This window comes from Schistocerca nitens, chromosome 5, assembly GCF_023898315.1.
Source record: "Schistocerca nitens isolate TAMUIC-IGC-003100 chromosome 5, iqSchNite1.1, whole genome shotgun sequence".
Taxonomy (NCBI): domain Eukaryota; kingdom Metazoa; phylum Arthropoda; class Insecta; order Orthoptera; family Acrididae; genus Schistocerca; species Schistocerca nitens.
In genome coordinates, this window is record NC_064618.1 from 487,620,226 (window position 1) to 487,645,987 (window position 25,762).

General features: G+C 42.4%; 1 protein-coding gene and 1 pseudogene across 1 annotated transcript in view; both read left to right on the forward strand.

Moving 5' to 3' along the window:
* The window catches only part of LOC126260547 (protein nervous wreck), a 778,787-nt gene that overhangs the window by 273,667 nt on the left and 479,358 nt on the right, over positions 1–25,762 (forward strand). The window contains exon 3 of the mRNA XM_049957881.1: positions 19,548–19,593. Coding sequence (XP_049813838.1) covers positions 19,548–19,593 — 46 coding nt within the window. The remainder of the gene's footprint in view (positions 1–19,547; positions 19,594–25,762) is intronic.
* Positions 4,182–4,299, forward strand: LOC126261523 (5S ribosomal RNA; annotated as a pseudogene).

Genomic DNA, 25,762 nt, shown 5'->3' on the forward strand with positions numbered 1-25,762 from the left:
CCAAGCATACTTTTACCAGTAAAAGGCTCCGCTTTTCCTAATATCGAATATCAGGGCGTCTGGTTAGGGGCTGCCCTTGAAGTAACCGATCTGTAACACATCTCTGTGCCACTGTGGTGCGAACCGCAGTTCTAATTGCTGCTGCAATTGTAGCATAATGCGCCAGAGCCATGCACCGAACACAATGGTATTCCTTCTCGGTAGTGCTACGCGGCCGTCCAGAACCTGGTCCTCTTGCGACCGTTCATTCTCCTGACCACCACCGCCATCAATCAGGTACAGTGGCTACAATCCTGCCAAGCCTTATCGCAGAAGGAACATCCAGCTCCTCGTAGCCCCATTACCCGGCCTCGTTCAAACTCAATGAGGTGTTAATAATGGCGTCTTCGCCGCTTAAAGGCATTCTTGACTGTCATCAACTCACCAGGTATTTGAAGGAAATCTGTTTTGCATCCTCTTAGTGGCGCTAATAGCGCCTCTCTCATGCGTCTGAGGCGGTGTTAAAATTTTTTCCGTCAGTGTATTAAGAGAGTGTAACCAGCCAGAATTACTAGACAGGTTGTGGAATTCTACAGAGGTCGCAGTGAAGTTAAAACTGTAGCAGTAAAATGGATCAGTGCAGCCGAAGACCCGAAGGAAGCAAGAATAACACAGCTTTAGTAGCCAGACAGAAAAATTTACAGGTTGAAAATTCACCGCTGGACTGTTGGCCTCGTAGAAAAATTCAAGAAGATCGGATCAGCTTGACCTGACGCTAGGAAAAGAGCACAGCTTGACAGAATTCAAGTAATATGGGCACAAAAAAAACCTCTGAAAATGACTTGTGTATTATGTGGTCCAGTAGGCCCAAGCGTGGGTATTAATTTTTGTAATAGCAACGTAGCATATTCCGTCGGTATTTGGAAGAACGTATTAAAAACCGGTATACACTTTATCAATGTCTGACTATAATATTTACTTTATATTTTGTTGGGAACCACCTTTCGGCTTTCTAGATTATAATCAGATAACTTAAGACTGAACAGAAAGTCCACACACGTTGGTCGAGAGCTTCTTGCTGCAAAAAGAATATTATTTCCTACGAAATGTGATATTTAAATATTTAAAGATTAGGCATCTATTCGAAAAAACACAAAACTGCAGTGACTTCAAATTGATGTGGGAACAAAAAAAAATACTTAAGTACTGAATGTTTTCGACACTACAGATGTGAATGTTAATGCTTGAAAGCAATATATAACTGCCCTAAACATATTGTACTGTACATTAGTTAAAGTCACTAAAATATATAAAAAGCGATAAACTGACATAAGCGTATTGAGACGTACACAGATAACACAAGGTAAATGGCGGCTGCTACATTAGTAAGTGTGAATAATGGCATTGTATTTTATATCCAACAATTAATTTAGGATTCCGTAATTGATGTTTACCGATATACCGGACTGCCAATAACGTTAGTTTTCCACCTTTATTTGGTCTCTGGGGAACAATACGTTTAATATCGAAAGATTTGTGTAACTTCTATCTTAAATTGTCTCACAATGGCCTAGAAAACCGACAGCCGGTTTACAAAACACTACAAAAGAAATTTTATTATGTATCAATAGTACTGTATAGTTCATTCTTTAATAAATGCAGTAAATGTACCAATCGATGTCGATGCACTTCCATGCCGATTATACACACATCAAAAAAAGTTTTGCATCACCTCGGTTCCGAGAGTTCCGGAAGCTGTACAGAAAATTGGAATAGAGATCAACATAAACATAATTTCTGCCCTTTTTATTTCTCATGAAAACCACACATTGCATTTTTTACCACCATAAAGCGAGACCTTCACAGGTGGTGGTCCAGACTGCTGTACACACCGGTACCTCTGATACCCAGTAGCACGTCCTCCTGCATTGATGCATGCCTGAATTCGTCGTGGCATATTATCCACAAGTTCATCAAGGCATTTTTGGTCAGGTCGGCGATTCGAAGTAGATCCCTGATAGTGGTTGGTGGGCACGTCGTCCTTAAACAGCCCTTTTCAATCTATCTCACGCATATTCGATAGGGTTCATGTCTGAAGAACACGCTGGCTAATAGTCGAGCGATGTCGTTATCCTAAAAGAAGTCATTCGTAAGATGTCTACGATGGGGGCGCGAATTGTCGTCCATGAAGATGAATGCCTCGCCAATTTGCTGCCGACATGGTTGCACTATCGGTCGGAGGATGGCATTCACGTATCGTACAGCCGTTATGGCGCCTTCCATGACCACCAGCGGAGTACGTCGGCCCAACATAATGCCACCCCAAAACATAAGGGAACCTCCACCTTGCTGCACTCGCTGGATATTGTGTCCAAAGCGTTCATCCTGACCGGGTTGCCTCCAAAAACGTCTCCGACGATTGTCTGGTTGAAGGCATGTGCGACACTCATCAGTGAAGAGAAGGTAATGCCAATCCTGAGCGGTCCATTTGGCATGTTGTTGGGCCCATCTGTACCGCACTACATGGTCTCGTGGTTGCAAAGATGGACCTCGCCATGGACGTCGGGGGTGAAGTTGCGCATCATGCAGCCTATTGCGCACAGTTTGAGTCGTAACATGACGTCCTGTGGCTGCACGAAAAGCATTATTCAACACGGTGGCGTTGCTGTCAGGATTCCTCCGAACCATAATCCGTATGTAGCTATCATCCACTGCAGTAGCAGCCCTTGGGCGGCCTGAGCGAGACATGCCATCGACAGTTCCTGTCTCTCTGTCTCTCCTCAATGTCCGAACAATATCGCTTTGGTTCACTCCGAGACGGCTGGACACTTCCCTCGTTGAGAGCTCAAATTAACAATGAGGACGCGATCGAACCGCGGTATTGACCGTCTAGGCATGGTTGGACTACAAACACGAGCCGTGTACCTCCTTCCTGGTGGAATGACTGGAACTAATCAGGTGTCGGACGCCTACCGTCTAATAGGCGCTGCTCATGCATGATTGTTTACATCTATGGGCATGATACAATATCCACACTCACCGTCTATTTTCAGGAGTTATAGGAACCGGGGTGATGCAAATTTGTTTTGATGTGTGTATTAACCGTATGCCTTTAGAATCAAGATTTAATGTCGTACTGACAGATAACTTCTAGAACGAACGAGTGGATACCCTATATCAGGGTTGGCCAAGTTTTTGGCTCGCGGGTTGTGTCCAGGCACGAGAGCCATAGAGCTCGGCCTGGTTTCCACGTTTTTCCCAACACCACGCCACGCTGTTTGACCTAGAGGAGGCTGGTACTGCGAACGCGCCGGATTTAAATGCCAATGCAGTAGAACCACATAAGACATGATTTTATATTTCACATTTCTCAGTAACATAGGTTAAAAAGAAAAGTTTTCAGTATTATTTATTCATTGTTGGTGCGCTGAAGACATATTATTTTTATGTGGTTCAAACTGTCAGCATACGGATAGACGCAGGCAGTTTCACAGATTTTCGTACTCAGGTTGCCACTAATCGGGGCTTATTTAATTTCATAAATGAAAAATCGTCATTCACACCGTTATGTTAATCGAACTGTTGTAGCATTTTTGCAACCTCATTATGGAGACGTGGAAACTCTACATGAGGAAAGCAATATAGACGTCCTGACAGTGTTACCCGTACAGAGTTTTGTTCCTTTAAACGGGTAAATCAGTTACGTCTGCACATGCACAGGGCTCTCTCAACTGAAACGGCAAACGGTCTCGAAGACAGCTCGGAAGACAGCTCGAAAACAGATGTAAGATTTGCAGTATCATCAAAAATGTGTAGGAAACTGTACGTAATTATTTCAAGGCCACAAATAAGCCTTCAGATATCGTGCTTTCTTTAAGGCCAGTGAGGTTTGCGAACTAGACTGTGGTTGTCAGAATGTGTCCCTCCTACAGCACGATTCTCTCTATAAGTGCATTCCCAACAAATCAGAAACAAGTTGTTTCTCTCTTTGCAGTAACCGATAGTGAGCAGTGTGCATTCAAGTTCACTTAAAACGCATGGTCTGCAATCCATTTCGGATGTTCTAATTTTTGTTGTTGCTCCCCTTTTTCCTTCATAAAATCAACAATTGAGAATTTTAAATCGAAAATCGTTCCAGGCGTGACCCTTGAGTTAATCAACATACTTTGCAGTAATATATAAAGTCTCCACACTCTTCGTTCGCCAACGGTCTTACCGCAGTGGTAACACCGGTTTCCGTCAGATCACCGAAGTTAAGCGCTGTCGGGCTGGGCTAACTCTTGGATGGTTGACCATCAGGTCTCCCGAGCGCTGTTGGCAAGCGGGGTGCACTCAGCCCTTGTGAGGCAATCTGACTGAGAAGTAGCGGCTCCGTCTCGTAAACTGACATACGGCCGGGAGAGCGGTGTGATAACGACAAACCGCTCCATATCCGCATGCAGTGACGCCTGTGGGCCGAGGATGACACGGCGGCCGGTCGGTACCGTTGGACCTTCGGGAGGAATTTAGTTTGTACACTCTTCGTTCAGTTCCATCTAAACCTGAAGGAACTGACATCGTACGATTACAGAAATTTTACTTTTCGTACCACCAATATCTTAACGTGCTCCACGCCTGTAAATTTAACGCAAAGTACTTATTGATGTAGACAACAATGAATCCTGCCTGTCGATTGTTCTAATATTAGGCTCTATCATGGCCAACTATATCTTTACATTCTTTCTGCATGGTACTGTAAGATTGTTATACGCTTATACGCAAAGAATTCTGATTTTTAAAGACTTTTTTAAATTTTTTTTTCATTTTTTAATTTTTTTTTTTAACTGCCGCTGGACATACGAAACGTCCTCCATACCACCAACAAGTAGCGAAGGGTAAACGGCTCTGACAACAAGATTCTGCCGAGCTCAAGAGAACTGTGCCGAACGAAAAGTGCCAAAGCGCAACATTAAATGAAATGTATCGCTGTTCCGGCTGCTTCCGAGAATGAACGAGCAAGCCAACCAAGGCAGACCGGTTCTTGGCTCGCCCGCACACACAGCACGCGTGAAATTTGGCACTACGTGGCCGGCTCTGCCCTATGTGATTACGATGGGTACGACGAACGAGCGAACTATCAAACCTCATGAAATTATACACCCTAAAAAAATTAAATAAATGAACAAAAATATTCACCACGAAGGAATTGTCCGACTGAATGGAAATTGATAGATGTGATGTACATTTACAGACAAACAGATGATTACCATATCAGAAAAGCTGGATATTTATTCAAGAGAAAGAATTCACAAATTGAGATTGTCAATAACGCGTTGGTTCAGCTCAGTTATCCGACTTGCATTTGATGGATAGAGTTGTCAGATGTCGTCCTGAGGGATATCGTGCCGACGTCTGTGCAATTGGCGCGCCAGATCGTCAAAATCCCAATCTGGTTGGAGGGTGCTGCCCATAACGCCTCTAACAGTTCTCAACTGGAGAGGGATCAGGTGATTTTGCTGACCAAGATAGGGTTTGGCAAGTACGAAGACAGCAGGTGTGAGAGGGGCCACTGTCTTGCTCAAACGTAAGCCCAGGATGGCTTGATATGAGGGACAACAAAAGGGGGCGTAGAATATCGTCGACCTTCCGCTGTGCTGTAAGCATGCCACGAATGACAGCCAAAGAATTCCTGCTATGAAATGGAGTGGTACACCAGACCTCCTGGCTGTCGGACCGTATGGCGAGTGACAGTAAGGTTGATACCCCATCTGCGTCCGGAGCGTCTCCAGACGCGTCTTCAATCTGAAATCTCATTGCTTGGAGTAGAATCTTCTTCAGTGATGAGTCCCGCTTCGAACTGAGCCCCGACAATCAGTTAAGACATGTCTGGGGACGCCCTGACTGCCGCCCATCATACGGCCCGACAATCAGGAGTGAAGGTCTAGGTACGATTTATTTTCGTAGCAGGACCCCTTTGGTTCTCATCCGCATACCGTTACAGCTCAGCGGTACATCGACGATATTATACGCCCCGTTTTGCAGTCCTTTATGGCAAACCATCCTGGGATTAAGTTTCAGCAAGATTATGGCCGCCCACAACGGCGTGTCTTCGTGTTTGTCAGCAAGGTCATCGCGTCTCTCCCCAGCTGAGAACGTTTAGAAGAATTATGGGCAGTATTTTCCAACCATTTCCGAATTTTGACAAGTATTTAAACCGACAAACTCTGGGAGGTTGTAGGGGACATAAAAACAAATATTTTTCCCTAATGTAATTTTTTCCTGTGAGGATTATTTAAACCGGTGAAAGCCATATTACGATCATCAGTTGTTAGAGGGCGTATTACGCTCTTCAGTTGTAGGCAACTGCTGTCCACCAGTGTAGTAGTGCATTGTCTCTGTTTACTAATGGAGCGATACACCTGGAGTGAGTACACTGATATGGTTGGTGTGTACTACGAAGCGCGCCACAACGGACGAGCTGCACAGCGGGTTTATCAACAACAATATCCTAATCGCCGTATCCCGCATCATACGACCTTTGCTGCTGTGTACCAACGTCTGCGTGAGACCGGGTCATTTAGCAGATTACCTATTTGAGGAAGCTGTCTTGCAGCATGTGGAGCGGGATCCTTCAATCACCACTCGTGCAATTGCACGTAACAAGGGGACAAATCAGACGAATGTAACAGCAGTCCTTCGAGAGCAATTGTTACGTCCATTTCACTTACAGCGTGTCCACAACCTGCAACCAGATGATTATCCCAGAGCACAGTTTTCGCAGTGGTACCTGGAACAGTGTGAAATGTATCCTACATTTCAATCCTCTGTGTTGTTTACCGATGAAGCAACGTTCGAGCGCGATGGAGTCTTCAACATGCACAATTCGCATGTTTGGAGTGAGGATAACCCACATGCCACAGTTACTAGCGCTCATCAAGTGCTGTCCTTCGTTAATGTTTGGGTCAGTGATGTTGGAGACTGTTTAATTGGGCCGTATCTGCTACCTAGGCCATTAAATGGTAGGCACTATTACAATTTTCTCACCAGAGCATTGCCAGAATTGCAGGAAGACAACGCATGTGGTTCCAACATGACGGGGCGCCGGCACATTTCAGTCGTCGTGTGCGTCGATTCCTGGATCGACGGTTCCCAGATACGTGGATTGGCAGAGGTGGTCCTGTACCGTGGCCTGCTCCATCCCCAGATATGTCCCCTCTGGACTTTTTTGTGTGGGGAGAGATGCGCAACCTTGTTTACGCAACTCCTGTTGCATCAGAAGAGGATCTGGTTCCCCGGATAGTAGCAGCAGCAGGAACAATTCAGGATACCCCTGGGGTTTTTGCCCGTGTCAGACAGAACATGATCCGACGGTGTAACCTTTTTCTACGTGTCAATGGAGGCATTTTTGAAAATCTACTGTAATTGAAATTGGGTTGTGTTAATGTGTTGTCTCTTGGTTATAAAAAAATGGAAAAGTGTTAGTTGGTTTAATTAATTTGCTGCCAGAGAAATCTTCCTCTACCCGATTAAATACTCCTCATAGGAAAAAATGACATTAGGGAAAAATATTGGTATTGATGTCCCCTACAGCCTCCCAGAGTTTGTCGGTTTAAGGCGCCAGTTGGCCAGAATTCGGCCCGATGTCCCTCAGGAGGACATCCATCAACTCTGTCAATCAAGTCAAGCCGAATAACTGCTTGCGTAAGGGTCAGAGGTAGACCTGCGACCTCTAATAGCTTGCTCTCTCGCTAGTATCACGTATACGTGAAGGATCTCAGTGGTCGCACCACCTGAAAAGTAAATGGCAGATAGCAGGGTTCAGCAGGGCTAAAAGCTGCGTCATTAGCAGTGTGGAGGCTGTCGTTGTAGCAAATTGGAGTAATCCGGGGCTCAGAGGTGAGGCAGGGCGGAGTTTTTGATTGGCCGCGACGCAATTAGAGAGCGGCCACCGGGCTGAGGACTGTGTACAGGCTATTACGCGGCGGCGCTCACAAAGGGGGCGCCGGCGGTTCCGCGGTGTTTGTCCGCGCAGCCGCTGCCGCCACCGGAGTAAACAGCGCGGCCGCCATCACGGTCCAGAGCTGCCCACACTGCTCCGACCATAGGTCAGCCTAGCGCTTCTCTCCCGCGTGGAGGACTTCAGCCCGTACCTGTTCGCTCAGTGTCCTCACGGACCTAACGAAAAAACGAACACTACAACTACACTTTTTTACAGCTGAGATCAACCTGTGTTTTGTTGTTTAGTGTACAGAAAGTGCGCCCCCATCATCAGATTCGCAAATCCACAACTCCCGCTGATATGAAGATAGTAACTGTTCTCGAAAGAAAAGATACCATTGATGACCGTGCAGCTTCTCTAGAATAAATGATAATTAACTGAAACCCTCAGCTGCCGACAGGTGTTGCTGACATACCTTGAGGGGGACAGCTGAAAATGTGTGGCCTGACCGGGACTTGAACCCGGAATCTCCTGCTTATATTGCACACCCTCTATCCATCTGAGCCACCGAGGACGCAGATGAATAGCGCCACTACGGGGACTTATCCCTTGCACGCTTCCCGTGAGACCCACATTCCCAACTGTCCACAATCTACATACGGTATGTAATGTTCCTAATAGATGCTTTTCCCATCCACTCGTTACTCGCGCCCACTTTACGTTGACGATTCCCGTAAGAGTTCGGGCAACCTGTGCGCACTGGCCAGGTAGCCATTTTACTGTATATGAAGACAGTAACTGTTCTCGAAAGAACATTGATGACTGTGCATGTAAGCGGGAGATCCCGGTTTCGAGTCCGGGTCGGGGCACACAAGTTATGTCAAGAACACCTGCCGGCAGCTGAGGATTTCAATTAATAATCATTTATTCTAGAGAAGCAATGGTATCTGTTCTTTCGAGAGCAGTTACTATCTTTATACGTAATTAAAGGGCTACCCGGCCATTGACCTTCGTCTACGCGAGTGCGCACAGGTTGCCCGAACTCTTACGGGAATCGTCAACTTCAGTGGGCGCGAGTAACGAGTGGATGGGCAAAGTATCTATTAGGAACATTACGTATGTAGATTGTGGACAGTTGAGAATGTGGGTCTTACGGGAAGCGTGCAAGGGATAAGTTCCTGCAGTCGCGCTATTCACCTGTGTCCTCGATGGCTCAGATGAATAGAGCGTCTGCCATGTAAGCAGCAGATCGCGGGTTCGAGTCCCGGTCGGGGCACACATTTTCAGTTTTCCCCATCAAGGTATGTCAACAACACCTGTCGGCAGCTGTGGCTTTCAATTAATTATCAGATATATACTGACATGCAAAACTTATAGACGAAAGTAACTATCGTATGACCGTAATATAGCTCGATGGAACTGGGTGCATTTACGTTTCCCACCTCTCGCCAAACGAGAGCGCTTCCATCATTGTCGAGAATGATCGTTTCTGTGATCCACGTGTTGTGGTGTGGGGAGGCATAACGTTGCGCTGGCGTAGGACCTTCCAAATTTTTGAACGCCGTACACTAATCGGTCAGTGTTATTCTGTAACTGTACTCATTCGCCATGTGCATCTTATCAGGCGTGCATTCGTCCCTCATTTCGTTTTCATGCATGACAGTACGCGACCACATCGAATAGCATAGGTGGGGAAGCTCTTGAAACGATAGGACATTTGGCGAATGGAATGGCCTATCCAGTCCCGTTGTCTTAAATGCCATCGAGTAAGTGGGGAATTCAGTGTACCAACGACCATCCAGCAGTAGTTAACTGGAGGGATGGAGTGCCTAACACAAGAACTGTTTACCAATCTTGTGACCAGCAGGGGAGCACGCTGCTAGGCATGCATTACCGTCCGTGGTGATACAACACACTATTAAGAACCATGCCCCGCCTTTTGGAATGTCCAGTGCACAAATACCAATTAGTAGGAAGAATATATGATTACATTTATAGGTGATTTGTGGGCATAGAGCGTGTCGCCTTTCGTAGGAACAGCAGTCCTCACCTTGATGGCCATTGAGTCGAACTGTGCTTGATGGGAGACACGGTATGACATACCATGTTCCTTCCTCTATGTCAGCATGCTTAAAATTCTTCTGCCTGTTGTACCGCATTAAAATGTTTTAAAATATATAAACTATAAAACCGACGTTTATGCCATATTACAACAGCCTGTTTCAGGACAATACTGATTATACTGCAGCAGAGGCGCTACGATTATTGCAAACTGTCGGTGTCAATACATCATAGGCGAACTTTATTGGCCCTACAATGTAATACGCTTGTCATGAAGAGAGGAAGAGGGCAGGACAGAGGCTGTTACTGGGCTATCTGGATTGTCGACGATTGACGTTGTCTGAAAATGAGGTCTTGTCTTTTGGTTCAAAATGGTTCAAATGCCTCTGAGCACTATGGGACTTAACATCTGAGGTCATAAGTCCCCTAGAACTTAGAACCTAAGGACATCACACACATCCATGCCCGAGGCAGGATTCGAACCTGCGACCGCAGCGGTCGCGCGGTTCCAAACTGAAGCGCCTAGGACCGCTGGGCCACACCGGCCGGCTGTCTTTTGGTGGGCACGTTTTCTTTCTGGTGTGTGCAGAAATACACTGACAGTTTCTGTATGGCTGTCGCCTGCGTGCCCGCTAAGACTTGTGCCCCGCAGATGAACAGTTCGAAGAGGACACTTCTCCTTCAGTGAAACTAAGTCTTCCTCTGAGGAAGGCTGTTGTAACGTCGTCCAAACGTCACAGTTATATTTTATGTATTTTTTAGTGTTCAAGATTTTATATGATGACGCCGTACACCACCCAGACTAATTTTAAGCATCTTGACGCTCGCTGTTAAGGCCTGTGTAGTTTGTGTCAGCTTTCATCAGTCGTAGTGGCTAACGACTTGTGACCTGTCAACCTCCCAGCACTCCATGACCAAATATTATCAACGGGGTTATAGATACGTAGAACATGCTGTCCAATCCAACCAATCCAACATCCAAACACCCTCTGTATCAAGATACCTTCGGACAGCAAGGCCAGCATTCGCATTGCGTTATTTTGTTGAAAGATAACGTCACCAAGCATCAAAGATAGGGCACAGCCATTAACCATAACTCTCCAGAAATGCAACAGTTTCTGTGAAATCCAGACAGATAATATTGTTTATCCAGTGGCACGCCATACGCCGTACCATCACACCAGGTCCTGTATCCATATGACGAAGACGAACGCCATCTGGCAACAATCATCCTACTCGGAGCTTCCACACATGACTTCGTCCAACGAGGACTAGTCTGAAGAGATGACATTCTATCTCTACTGTCCACGGTTGTCATGTAGACCACTATCGGATCACCTCTGTCTGCTTCCGTGTCAACGGAGCCTACAGCAATGGTTGCCTTGCTGACAATCTGTGGTGCCCCAGGCATTGTCACACTATCAATGAGGAAACTTGTCTTGCAGCAAGCAATAGCGTTTTCTGACTCAAGGTCTTTGTCGAGGCCATACGATCCAGCCCGACAATGTCCGTCCTTTCGGGAGCTGCTCGCTTGGGGCCACTGAGATCCTGCATAGTACTGTGTATGAGCCCCCTTCATCCCATCGATTCACACTCGCATGAAGGTAGTAGAACCCTGTCCAGTGAGAGCAGCAGTATCACAGAAAGCAAAATGTAGTCTCCATCTTGTATTCACCAAACATATTTCGCGTCAAACGTATATATATGTGTGGCAAGAAGAGAACCACTTGCCACTGAAAACAGTTGCTGTTGTGAGGTGGCTTGCTTGCAAGCAGCAACAGTGCGGACTCGTCAAGCAGCCAGTTAGGGCTGAGGGAAACCGTAGCCAAAACTGGATGAGAGAGCAGTCGATCCAGCTTACCCGCCACGTCAACATCCATATCTGCTTCTATGAGGTGAGGGACGATGTCCAACTCCATCTGCACGTCGTTTTTTGGTGCAGCTGGGTCCCACTGCCGGTGGCGAAGTCGAAAACAACTGCTGACTGCAACTGCAGATCCCTACGCCTCTGGCTGCATCGTAGTTGTGCGAGCTTGTGAAAGAAAACAACCCAGGAATTCCCAATATTTTTGAATATGCACAGTACGACTTCCTTCGGTTTATGTGTAGCATTCTAACTCTACTACTAATCAGGACCTTGTACATTATGTTTCCAAGTTGTTGTATCACTTTCGAGGTACCGAAGATTTCTTTCCTTTCTTTACGTGGTAAATGGCACTCACTTTGAAAAACTTCAATTACAACTGTTGTATCTGCTCGGTCTGGGCATGCACGAATTGTTTTCGTATTGATTTTAGCGCACGGTACAGTCTGCCACTTAATTTTTCCGCTGAAGATTTTGTATCATATGTAGTAACTCCGTGATGAGACAGAAAAATTAATAACACAATAACCTTATTGTACTGCTGTGTTCACTTTGTGTTAAGAGACTTGAATGTCCTTACAAATTTTGCAGCGAGTCCATTTGCTTCAGGGTGAAAAGATGCAGATTTGATATGTGATATGCCATTTTGTTTGAAATCTGATGAAGATTCAGTGCTATTGTCTATTCGTATTAATTTCGGCAACCCTTCGTTTGAGGAAACCCTTGACCAAGCTGGATTGTTTTTACAAAAGTAGTAGACGATATTTGTATTGCATATGGAAATGTAGAAAATGCATCTATAACAATCAGCCAGAAGCTTCCCAAAAATGGCCCAGCATAGTCCATGTGAAAACATGACCAGGGTTCTAATGTCTGTGGCTCAGGAAAACATTTCTGCAGTGGAGCTGACTGGCATTTCTGATATGAGTCGCATTCCATCAGCATCATTTCTGAATCTTTATCTACTTTTTCGGTACCAATAATCTCTGGCAAAGGATTTGGTGTGTACAGTGCTTCAAAGACATTGATGTAGTATTTGAAGCACTTCCTGTTTTAGCTGTCCTGGAATCATCACTCACGTTTCTGTGATTCTCCGTGTAGCAGAATGACACTTTCATGGACGATTTCATATGTTTGTATTATTTAATTTCTGTTAACTAATTAACTTATTATCTAACGGGTGCTCCGACTAAATTTATTGTTATAACACTGTATCCTCTGGCACAGTTTTGCTGTCAAGTTGATGTTCAATCGTCTTAACTTATAACATCCAAAGAGAAGCATACATCAGCAGAAGAATCGCAACTTTTATCCTGCGCTATTGACAATCGTGATAACAAGTCTGCTTTCGAATGTTGAGACGTGGACCTGTGAAGTATTTCGTAATCACGTTGTTATTTTTGTGGTCTTCAGTCCGAATGCTGGTTTGATACCTGTCCTGTGTAAGCCTGTTCTTGTCCAAATAACTGCTGCAACCTACATGTTTCAGAATCTGCTTACTGCATTCATCTCTTGGTCTTCCTCTACGATTTTTACCCCCCACACTTCGCTCCAGTACAAAATTGGTGATTCCTTGATGGCTCAGAACGTGTCCCATCAACCGATCCCTTCTTCTGGTCAAGTTGTGCCACAAATTCCTCTTGTCCCCAATTCTGTTCAGTATCTCTTCATTAGTTACGTGATCGATCCATCTAATTTTTCTGTAACACCACATTTCAAAAGGGTCTATTCTCTTCTTATCTAAACTGTTGATTATCCATGTTTCACTTTCATACATGGCTGCACTCCAGACAAATACCTTCAGAAAAGATTTCCTAACACTTAAATCTATATTCAATGTTAACAATTTCCTCTTCTTCACAAAAGCTTTTCTTACCATTGCCAGTCTGCATTTTATATCCTCTCTACTTCGACAATCATCAGTTATTTTGCTGCCCAAATAGCAGAATTCATCTGCTACTTTAAGTGTCTCATTTCCTAATCTAATTTCCTCAGCATCATCTGATTTAATTCGACTACATTCCATTATCATCGTTTTGATTTTGTTGAAGTTCATCCTATGTCCTCCTTTCAAGACACTGTCCATTCCATTCAGCTGCTATTACAAGTCCTTTGCTACCTCTGACAGAATTACAATGTCATTGGCAAACCTCAAAGTTTTTATTTCTTCTTCCTGAACTTTAGTTTCCACTCCAAATTTTTCTTTAGTTTCCTTTACTGCTTGTTCAGTGTTCATATTGAATAACATCGGGGATAGGCTACAACCGTGTCTCACTCCCTTTTCAGCCGCTGCCTCCCTTTCCTGCCCCTCGACTCTTACAACAGTCGTCTGGTTTCTGTACAAGGAGTAAATAGCATTTCGCTCCCTGTATTTTTCCCCTGTTATGTCCAGAATTTCAAAGACAGTATTACAGTTAACATTATCGAAAATTTCTCTAAGTCTACAAATGTTAAAAATGTAGATTTGCCTCTCCTTAACCTATCTTCTAAGATAAGTCGTAGGGTCAATATTGCCTCGCGTGTTCCTACATTTCTCCGAAAACCAAACTGATCTTCCGGAGGTCGGCTTCTATCAGTTTTTTTCATTCTTTCATAGTTTGGTGAAAGCAGGGCCCAACGCTGTAAGCATTGAGCTATTCCGGAAGCAACATTATTATTTGGTCAAAATATAGCTGCCAATGGCTTACGATCCGTATGTAAAATGAATATTCAGTCGTGAATGTATTCGTGGAACTTTTTGACAGCAAAAATATATACAGGGAGCTGCAACCAATCACTTTTTTGAAATACTAGTTCATTCTATAAATTGATTTTCAAAACTTTTCAGGCGCATCTTCAGATGGTGAGCAGGAAGTCACATGACAGTTTTATATTGTAATGCTGGCTCGGTAACAAGAAGATTACATATGATTTAATGTATCGGCAAACGTGTATGTGACGATTTCTTTCCTGACACGAATTCTGTACTTATTGCGTGAGCATGGGTGGATTTGTAACTAGTAGTCATCTTGAAGCTTCCATTGTGATCGCCATTTGCTTACACAACACTCACTTTGCACTGGATATGAAAATACGGCGTATAAGGTTTATTAGGAAACGGTGCAGCATCCGGCATGTTCTGTGAAACTGGTACTTGTTACAAAGATCTTCAAACAAAGATATAACTTACTTTAATCAGGGACATTATTTTTTTCGATGCAGTCCATGAGTGGGCAAAACATCTGATCAGAACTGGTGTTAACACGAATGTACAAATATAAGATAATAGTGACGGTTTCCCTTTCAGTTTGACTGTAATTACTTTGAGAAATTGTCAATGTTTTAGACGCAAACGTGATCGGCCTTTCTAAACCATATTGTCTATGTGACACCTATTCCGTATTCAAAAGCATTCCCTTTTATTTGTCTTCAACCCTTAACTACTATTTGAACAGCACAACAGGATAATCTTTCTCAGCAAAGTAAAATTTCCTCCATACCACTACATAACACTGCCATGTTTTCTAAATCATGTTCTGAATCAGGAACACGATTTTGGAACAAAAAGATATCAGAGAAATTAAAATCCTTTCAAAGTTCAATAGACAGGTTATGGTCCACTTATCACAACAGCTATCTCTTTTAGATACTTGTCTGCAGCAACCCTCCCTCCCATACCATTTTCCCTCTTATTAGTCTCCAGAATTTTTTATTGAAATTCAGGGCTTTCCTAACAGCAACCGTCACTTTCATTTAAGTCCTCTCCTCTTTTATTATTCCTTCCACTTCTGATTATACTAAACATATCTTCAAAAGTGCAATACCCATTCTCTGTATTAGTGTTATTTTATTATTGTTATTACTTTGTTACTTATTTTATTATTTTCAATTATTATTATTTTCAATAATGCAAATAATTACTATCGTGACAGCTACGTAATATTCTTTGGTGTGTGTTGTTCCTGGTCAGATATACAAGAAGGCCTTAAGGCTCTAATCTGATCAGACTAAATAAACAATAAATAAATAAACTCTAAAATATTCATTCCAGATTACGGAGTAGCTCTTCAGGAAATTTCCCTGGGACAATGATAGCAATTAGGTAATTCAGAGCGTTACGTGCTTTCCTAATTAATTATTCTTAGAATCGCTGAAACAATCTTGCTGCATCTCTTTTTCTGGTAAATACCAAACAGAGTATTTATGACCAAGGATCCCCGCGTTTCCCCATGCAGAAGTACACTACTAGCCACCAAAATTGCTACAGTACGAAGATGACGTGCTACAGACGCGAAATTTAACCGACAGGTAGAAGACGCCGTGATATGAAAATGATTAGCTTTTCAGAGCATTCACACAAGGTTGGCGCCGGTGGCGACACCTACAACGTGCTGACATGAGGAAAGTTTCCAACCGATTTCTCATACACAAACACCAGTTGACCGGCGTTGTCTGGTGAAACGTTGTTGTGATGCATCGTGTAAGGAGGAGAAATGCGTACCATCACGTTTCCGACTTTGATAAAGATCGGATTGTAGCCTATCGCAGTTGCGGTTTATCGTATCGCGACATTGCTGCTCGCGTTGGTCGAAATCCAATGACTGTTAGCAGAATGTGGAATCGGTGGGTTCAGGAGGTTAATACGGAACGCCGCGCTGGATCCCAACGGCCTCATATCACTAGCAGTCGAGATGACAGGCATCGTATCCGCATAGCTGTTACGGATCGTGCAACCACGTCTCGATCCCTGAGTCAACATATGGGCACGTTTGCAAGGCAATAACCATCTTCACGAACAGTTCGACGACGTTTGCAGCAGCATGGACTATCAGCTCGGAGACCATGGTTGAGGTTACCCTTGACGCTGCATCACAGACAGGAGCGCCTGCGATGGTGTACTCAACGACGAACCTGGGTGCACGAATGGCAAAGCGTCATTTTTTCGGATGAATCCAGGTTCTGTTTACAGCATCATGATGGTATCATCCGTGTTTGGCGACATCGCGGTGAACGCACATTGGAAGCGTGTATTCGTCATCGCCATACTGGCGTATCACCCGACGTGATGGTATGGGGTGCCATTGTTTACACGTCTCGATCACCTCTTGTTCGCACTGACGACACTTAGAACAGTGGACGTTACATTTCAGATGTGTTACGACCCTTCATTCGATCCCTGCGAAATCCTACATTTCAGCAGGATAATGCAAGACCATATGTTGCAGGTCCTGTAAAGGCCTTTCTGGATACAGAAAATGTTCGACTGCTGCCCTGGCCAGCACATTCTCCAGATCTCTCACCAATTGATAACGTCTGGTCAATGGTGGCCGAACAACTGGCTCGTCACAATACTCCAGTCACTACTCTTGATGAACTGTGGTATCGTGTTGAAGCTGCATTGGCAGCTGTACCTGTACACGCCGTCCAAGCTCTGTTTGACTCAATGCCCAGGCGTGTCAAGGCCGTTATTACGGCCAGAGTTGGTTGTTCTGGGTAGTGATTTCTCAGGATCTATGCACCCAAATTGCGTGAAAATGTAATCACATGCCAGTTCTAGTATAATATATTTGTCCAATGAATAACCGTTTATCATATGCATTTCTTCTTGGTGTAGCAATTTTAATGGCCAGTAGTGTATTTTGAAGCGTTTTAATAATGAATGATTGAAGATTGACTGCTGCCTTAAAATCATCGAGTATCCTTAGTGTGCCATTAGGGTTTGTACTAAAACAACTGACGTTGTCTACTGGCTGTACCCTTGGTCTACGGGTAACATATTTGAGTACAAAACACTATATCTTTGGTCCTGGGTTCGAACTCTACTACTGCTTAAATTTTGACTAAAAATAATAAGCAATGGCGACAAAAGACTTTCAGGTCAAGAAGTCACCTTCATTATGCCAGTGGCCTTGTCAAGGAGGGTGGAGGAGCGGACAGAGGTTCAGGGCGTTCTCTTACTCTTGTGGTCGGTAAAATGCCCCAAAAGGCGAAAGAATCAACAATGATCAATTGCATGAGAAAGCAGAAGGCAATGAAGACCACTGCATTAAATATGGGAGGAGAGATATGATACTGGATTTGGCGTTGACATCATCAAAACAAAGGCATTTCTCGTTGCGGCGGGATCTTCTCAAGAAATTGTAATCACCAACTTTCTCCTCCGAATGCGAAAATATTTTGTTGCCGTCGACTTACATAGAGAGCAACGATCATCGTAATAAAATAAGGGAAATCAGAACTTGCACGGAGGTATATAGGTGTTGTAATTGGAAAGGGAGGGAAGAGAGAGGAACGGAAAATGACGGTACTTGTTATATCAGCTGCATCAGGATTTCGTGCAGCATTAGCGGCGCCGAGTGAAAATGTGGGCTGGACCGGGACTCGAACGTGGGATCTTCTGCTTACTAGGCAGGTGTGCTAACCACTATGCCACACGTATCTAGGCACGCCACTCCGCCGACGCACAATCCCTCCTAGCGCCACCTGCCTGCAGCCCCTATTTCCTCCACACTCGCTTCTTTGAGATTCCTGCAGGTGGTCGGATGTACTTGTGCATCCGCAGTGAAGATAATGGATCCATTGCCAATCTATGCGAATCACTTATATAAATGTGTAGTATCTGTTCTTTCGGACATTCATATACAGGTTTCAGTCATATACAAGCTTTCGTTTTTTTCCGCATCCTGTTCGAGAGTGAAATAAAATAGAATTATTGTGAACGTGGTTTGATGAACCCTCTGCCAGGCACTTATGTATGTTTTGCATAGTATCCATGTACATGTAGATGTAAAAGCAGGTCTGAGCAATGTTAGTTCCTATGATCGTGAATATTTTTCGATTGGCTCGTAAGAATGATAAATTTTGAAGATAGTTTGATATAGATTTTGGGGGCTTCATTAATCGTATGAAAAAACATCAATGAGCATCCACAACGACGCCGAATTAATCACTGTTGTAATAGGTGTCATTATATTTACTGATAACAAGCAAATTTCAAAATTATTGTAAAATTTATAAGCTGCACTCATAAGTCACGAAATGAAGTTCACTCTATTAAGTTTTTGAAACTTTTGATGGTGAAATTTGAACGGCTCGTCGCTAAACAATGGTTGTTATCTTAAAAGTTCCAACTCCAAGAGCATGTGAACCGTCTTTTTTAAGAAGATTCCACTGCCAAACATGTACCACGCCAGTTACAAATTATCGTTGGGTGCATTTATCACAGGCCTTCCTGTCACAGTTTCTCTGATTGCAACTTTTATTTACGAAACATGTTTTACGTTTTATAATCAATAATATCCATAACATGTTGACAGAATTATAGATTTATGAGATATTAATATAAACATTAATTTGGGATTTAATGATAAAGGAATGTTTTACCTTAATAATCTAAACAAACAAAACCAATTTTAATGTTAAGTGTGCGATATCGCACTGTATCATCATACTGTACTATCAGGAAACCCTTCACCGACGTAATATAATTTCTATAGATTGTATTCCAATTTTATTAATAAAGTACAACATGCTACATTGATTAATTTGTGTTTTGAGGTTCACGAGCACAGCAAACGTTAGTTCCACTGGTAACAGTCGTTTGAAGCAGTACAGTGATTTCAGTAGCAATCTGTGTCTAACCTGCTTTCACCTTTTGTGTATGTGTGTGAGTTTATATTGCAATATTGCTACATGTATAAATTAGCCATAGAGTTACAAACTAACAGTGAACCATTTTCTTTTCAGGAACTACACCCTCAAAAGATCAGCAATCGAGAAGTCATACTCTGAGGTAAGCTTGGTGCACAAAGTTATCAATGTGATCAATTGGATGGGGACCCTGTCTCAAGCAATCTAAAACGGTGATGCGTTCATCCAGGGCTGTCAGTTAAGTAGTGAACACTTATCGCAAGCGAAGGCCAGACTCCTTAGCGCTAGCTGTTTTAAATGGACTGGGTTTCACCGCTGCAATAGTTGACAGAAGCTCTGTTTTGGCAAGCGCGTCATGGAGATAGTTCCGTTAAAATCATCAGATCAAACTGCAATCTTCCGATCGGCTAGGCTGTTAATCGTGACTTCCTTGTTATTCTTGGTCACTGATCCTTCTACTGGTTGGCAGCTCTTGGTCTGGATCTGTTAAAAGCTATTTCATCTTGGCATACTTATTGACTCCCCCAGTATTTATGATTTGCTTTACAGTGCTAATCGCAGTTTTAGTGGCGTTTTCTTCCTTGTACTGCTACTTTAAGATAGTTTACAAAGGAAATGGTTAAGATGTGTTAGTGACTTAAGAACTTACATCATATATTCTTTTCCCATTACGTCTTTGAAAGACTTCGTGGTTTTATCCACCTATTTTATATTTAATAGACGTCTGCAATACTTTATCTCAGACACTTCAAGCAATTTCTTTTTATTACTGTTTATGATCCACTTTTCCCATCCATAAAATGCTATGTTCCAGACGCAGGCTTTTAAGTGTGGCTCGTTTCAATATTCATGTTTTTATGAGTAAAGCATTTTCATTTTATTCACGAAGATTACTTTTGCCTCTCTAATTCTTGGTTTTATATCGTGTCTACTTCGTATGTCTTCAGCTGCCATACTCCCTAAATATTTCTATGGCCCTGTTTGTTTTTAACGTATTTCATGTAATTTAAATATTTTTCTATTTGATTCCTGGAGTTTCTGATGTTTCTTGACAATTTCAATTCTGTTTTCATATATTAGGTACCTTCATCTTTCCTTTCATCTGCGGCTATCACATCTATGTCGTCCGCAAATTTAAGTATTTGTGATGTTTCTCCATTTACTTTGATATCTGTAGAGCACTCTTTGAATTCATTTATTACACATTCTGTATAGAAACTGAACAAGAACGGTGATAAATAACTTCCTTCTCTAGCACCTTTAAGAACTGTAGCTTCTTTCTCTGTATTGTTTATCTTTATTGTTGCTATTCGTTCTTCAATTATTCTTCTGTCTATTCAGTCTACCTTAATAATTTTTTGGAACTCTTATTAGTTTTCCCCAGTTGTAAGTAAACATAATTTATGACATTTGCACAACAGACAAATTTTACACAATGCCCTACAAATAATTTCTGTTTTTCTCAATATCCTCTCATTCAATATAAAGCAATTAGAACCATAATGATTATAGAAAAAAACTGTAGTTCCACATTAGTACTGAAAATGGGTTGCTTCATAGTGAAGTTTACTTATAGTAAACCTGTCTAATATCACTGATTAAGATTATGTGAATCTATTTTCTGCGGCTTGTCAGAACTGTCAACGTGAGTAAGTTAGAAATAGATATCCTCACTGTAGCAAGTAGCTTAAAGCCCTTATTAATGACAAATCTCTCAATACAGATAGCATACCAATAAGGTTCGCTTCAGAGCATTGCAATGTAATAGCCCCGTACTTAGCAATCATAAAAATAAAACATTGTGTTTCGCTTAAGGTAGAACCTCTCCAGAAACATATCGATATACAACATATCGACGAAAGATCCGTACCAACAGACTGGAAAGTGGCAAACGTCACGTTAGTACTCACGAAAATAAATGGGGGTAATCCGCTGAATTACAGACCCATATCACTAACATCGATTTGCAATAGGATTGTGGAACATATACTGTGTTTGAACATTATGAATTACCTCGAAGGTAAAGGGCTATTGACACACAGTACGGCTTCAGAAAATATTGTTCTTGTGAAACACAATTAGCTCTTTATTCGCACGAAGTAATGGGTGCTATCGACAGGGGATCTCAAATTGATTCCATATTTCTAGTTTTCCAGAAGGCTTTTGACACCGTTCCTCACTGGAACCGTGATTTCCTCTCAGAAATGTTAAGGTACGTAGTAATCGAAGTCTGTTAAAACGCTGACCATATCAACTACAGCAGGATACATGTGGTTTCGGCGACTGTAGGCTGTTTGGACATTTTAACTACTCTTAACGCTACGAGACAAGATGCTTCAATTGCACTTTCGTCGGCATGGCTCGACTTACAATTGAAGGTTGTTAATTTCTCGAGCTACATAATTTTCTTCCGAAAGGGTTTGTTTTCATGAGTCAGCTGTTTAGTTTCGTAGTGTCGAACTAATTTTGATGGCTTCATGCTTTCATCGGTGAGAAGTTGAAAGCAGAAACGCAGTATGGCTTCCCATCAAACGAGGTAAAACTGTAATTTAAATAACTATCATTGTACAACGTTACCTTTTTGCCAACGGGTCCACGTGATGCAAGTGAATCACTTCGTTTCTTCACAAATTTATATATTTAGCATAAGAAATTAAAGAAAAAAAGTATTCAGTTTCGCGGTTGATCCCACGCTAAAATAAAGGCACGAAACGCAAGCTTCGCTTACGAAACTTAACTGAAGTTGTGCAATCGCAAGCGTCTCTTTTGTACTGGTGACCGCACGAATTGTTCGAACGCATCTATATTCATGTTGAAACACGCTCTCACGTCGGGTGTTATAGAAGGTGGCTAAATTACAAACAGCAAGTACACGTCAAGTTGGCTCTTAAAAGTTGCTTACGCACGTTCATGTCAAACATGCATGTTCATAACCGTCGGTATAAACGCAATGACATAAAATAATAGGAACTATCATATTATATTCTTTTTTTTACTGTCGGTACTTTCTTACTATATAAAATTAGTGCAACGTGATTACATAATATTAAATATTTTTTGCATTTATAATATCAGTCGAAATTCAGTCAGTTATAGTAAGGTTAATTGTTATTTTTCTGAAATATTAATTTCGTTTATATCTTCTATTTGGGGAGTCACAGAACTTAGAAGATTGTGAATCGCTGACGTATACTAATGATTCTTGCTGTACAGTTAGTAACCGAAACTTTTTCATCTTTGGATATTTTTACGATTTATTTGCATGACTATAGGACTCTTTATTTGATATTGCACAGAAAATCAAATGTTGACAGTTCTTACTTCCCTGCGCAACAATAAATTTAGCAAAGAAACTACTCTCTATTCTTTCAAGGGAAGCGCTTAAAGAAACGGTAATGCATTCTGAAACTAGAGACGACCAGAGGTGCAGAATATCCACGATGCCTTCGTCTTTTATTATTGAAAGGTCACATAAAGCTCGACGAGAAACAATTACTTCATGGATGCTGAATAACTGCTTCTGCATTTTTCTTTAACTGCTCCAATGGTTAAGAGTTGCGTTATTTCATATTAATGATTTATGAAAACTAGAGCTGGTAAACAACTGATATTTAATTTTCTAATGGGCTTTTAACATGGTTATCCGCATGCCGAAAATGTTTTGTCACGTTGGTTGTCATAGGAGAAATAAAGTCAGTTTTGTTACATAACTGCATTTGCGTTTATATTGGATCAGACGCCCCCACACGTTTAACGATAACTGTAACCAGCTCCCGTGGCTTATTCGGTTATCAATCTGAAAGCCAGCAGTAGTCCCACGAGTTGCGTAAAAGCTTTTAGAGAACGGCGCGCTAGTTTAATTGCTATCACAACTATCAGCGAGATCTTCGGTATTAATTTAAATTGCGTGTTAACTGACCAGAAAGAGGTGTCAATGCTCTTAACTGATAGCAACATGATTCACAACGCTTCATTTACCTCGGACATGTTTTTCCTTAATAAGATGTCGCGCTAACAGCAAATATGACATAGAATCACGTGTATTTATGTTTTCGCTTCGTACAGTTGATGTGTTTGTAATATACAGTGTGCCCATATATTATCTTTACAACTTTACATTGTGATACCTTTAAAATTATACTAAATGACAGTAACTTGTTTCAGCTTATAACAATATAACTCATGAAGTTCTTTGCAACCCTAGTTGTAGAGACAAGATCCAGTAGGTAATCAACTTTTCTCGATGTCTTATCATAAGCTTTCCGGGCGACTCACCTGTTTGCATTGCTGTCGCTGTCCAGGCAGATGCAGTAGTTTACATAACACGATATTTTGACAGTGTACTAACTGACCACGAGGTTATTGCAAAAAAATGGTTCAAATGACTCTGAGCACTATGGGACTTAACATCTGAGGTCATCAGTCCCCTAGAACATAGAACTACTTAAACCTAACTAACCTAAGGACATCACACACATCCATGCCCGAGGCAGGATTCGAACCTGCGGCCGTAGCAGTCGCGCAGTTCCGGACTGAAGGGCCTAGAACCGCTCGGCCACCGCAGCCGGTGACGACTTATTGCACTCGAGCCCCAATGGCTGTTATCAGAAACACTAGGTGATGATACAGTAAAAGAAGTACAGTGGTGTAAGCAAAGGCTTCCGCGGCCGTGGTCACGGTCAATAAAATTTTTTGGGGCTGTTGACCGGATTGTCGATACATAAAATTGTTCAACGTTTCGGCCACTTTTGCAAGTGACCTCCTTCAGAGCTGTGCTGAGTCACGGAATGCTGAATTCCCTAACGATTTCCAAAATGGAATGTTCCATGTGTGTACCTCGAACTCCTATTCCGCGTTCAAAGTCTGTTAAATCCCGTCGTGCGGTCATAATCAAGTCAGAAAGCTTCAAATGTCAAATGTGTGTGAATTCCTAAGGGACCAAACTGCTGATATCATCGGTCCCTAGACTTACACACTATTTAAATTAACTTAACGCTAAAGACAACACTCACACCCATTCCCGAGGGAGGATTCGAACCTCCGGCGTGAGGGGCCGCACGATTAGTAATATGGCGCCTCTAACCGCGCGGCCACCCCGTGCGGCTCAGAAGGCTTTTCACATGGGTCACCTGACTACAAATGACAGCACCGCCAATGCATTGCCCTTTTACACCTTGTGTATGTGAATTACCGCTATTTTTATATGTGCGTATCGCTATCGAATGACATTTGTCACTTCGGTGAACAATCACTTTTTGAAATTTGCTATCCTAAATTTTCCTTCGCCTTTGCTTTTCATGTCTTTTGCGAAAATATTATGAAATAAAATATATTGAGCATCTTGGTTTATTTAATGAATATAATAATTCCAATGCCAAAGAAAGCAGGTGTTGACAGATGTGAAAATTACCGAACTATCAGTTTAATAAGTCACAGCTGCAAAATACTAACGCGAATTCTCTACAGACGAATGGAAAAACTGATAGAAGCCGACCTCGGGGAAGATCAGTTTGGATTCCGTAGAAATGTTGGAACACGTGAGGCAATACTGACCCTACGACTTATCTTAGAAGAAAGATTAAGGAAAGGCAAACCTACATTTCTAGCATTTGTAGACTTAGAGAAAGCTTTTGACAATGTTGATTGTAATACTGTCTTTCAAATTCTGAATGTGGCAGGGGTAAAATACAGGGAGCGAAAGGCTATTTACAATTTGTACAGAAACCAGATGGCAGTTATAAGAGTCGAGGGACATGAAAGGGAAGCAGTGGTTGGGAAGGGAGTGAGACAGGGTTGCAGCCTATCCCCGATGTTATTCAATCTGTATATTGAGCAAGCAGTGAAGGAAACAAAAGAAAAGTTCGGAGTAGGTATTAAAATCCATGGACAAGAAATAAAAACTTTGAGGTTCGCCGATGACATTGTAATTCTGTCAAAGACAGGAAAGGACTTGGAAGAGCAGTTGAACGGAATGGACAGCGTCATGAAAGGAGGGTATAAGATGAACATCAACAAAAGCAAAACGAAGATAATGGAATGTAGTCGAATTAAGTCGGGTGATGCTGAAGGAATTAGATTAGGAAATGAGACAAAGTAGTAAATGAGTTTTGCTATTTGGGGAGCAATGTAACTGATGATGGTCGTAGTAGAGGGGATATAAAATGTAGACGCAATGGCAAGGAAAGCGTTTCTGAAGAAGAAAAATTTGTTAACATTGAGTATAGATTTAAATGTCAGGAAGTCGTATCTGAAAGGATTTGTATGGAATGTAGCCATGTATGGAAGTGAAACGTGGACGATAAATAGTTTAG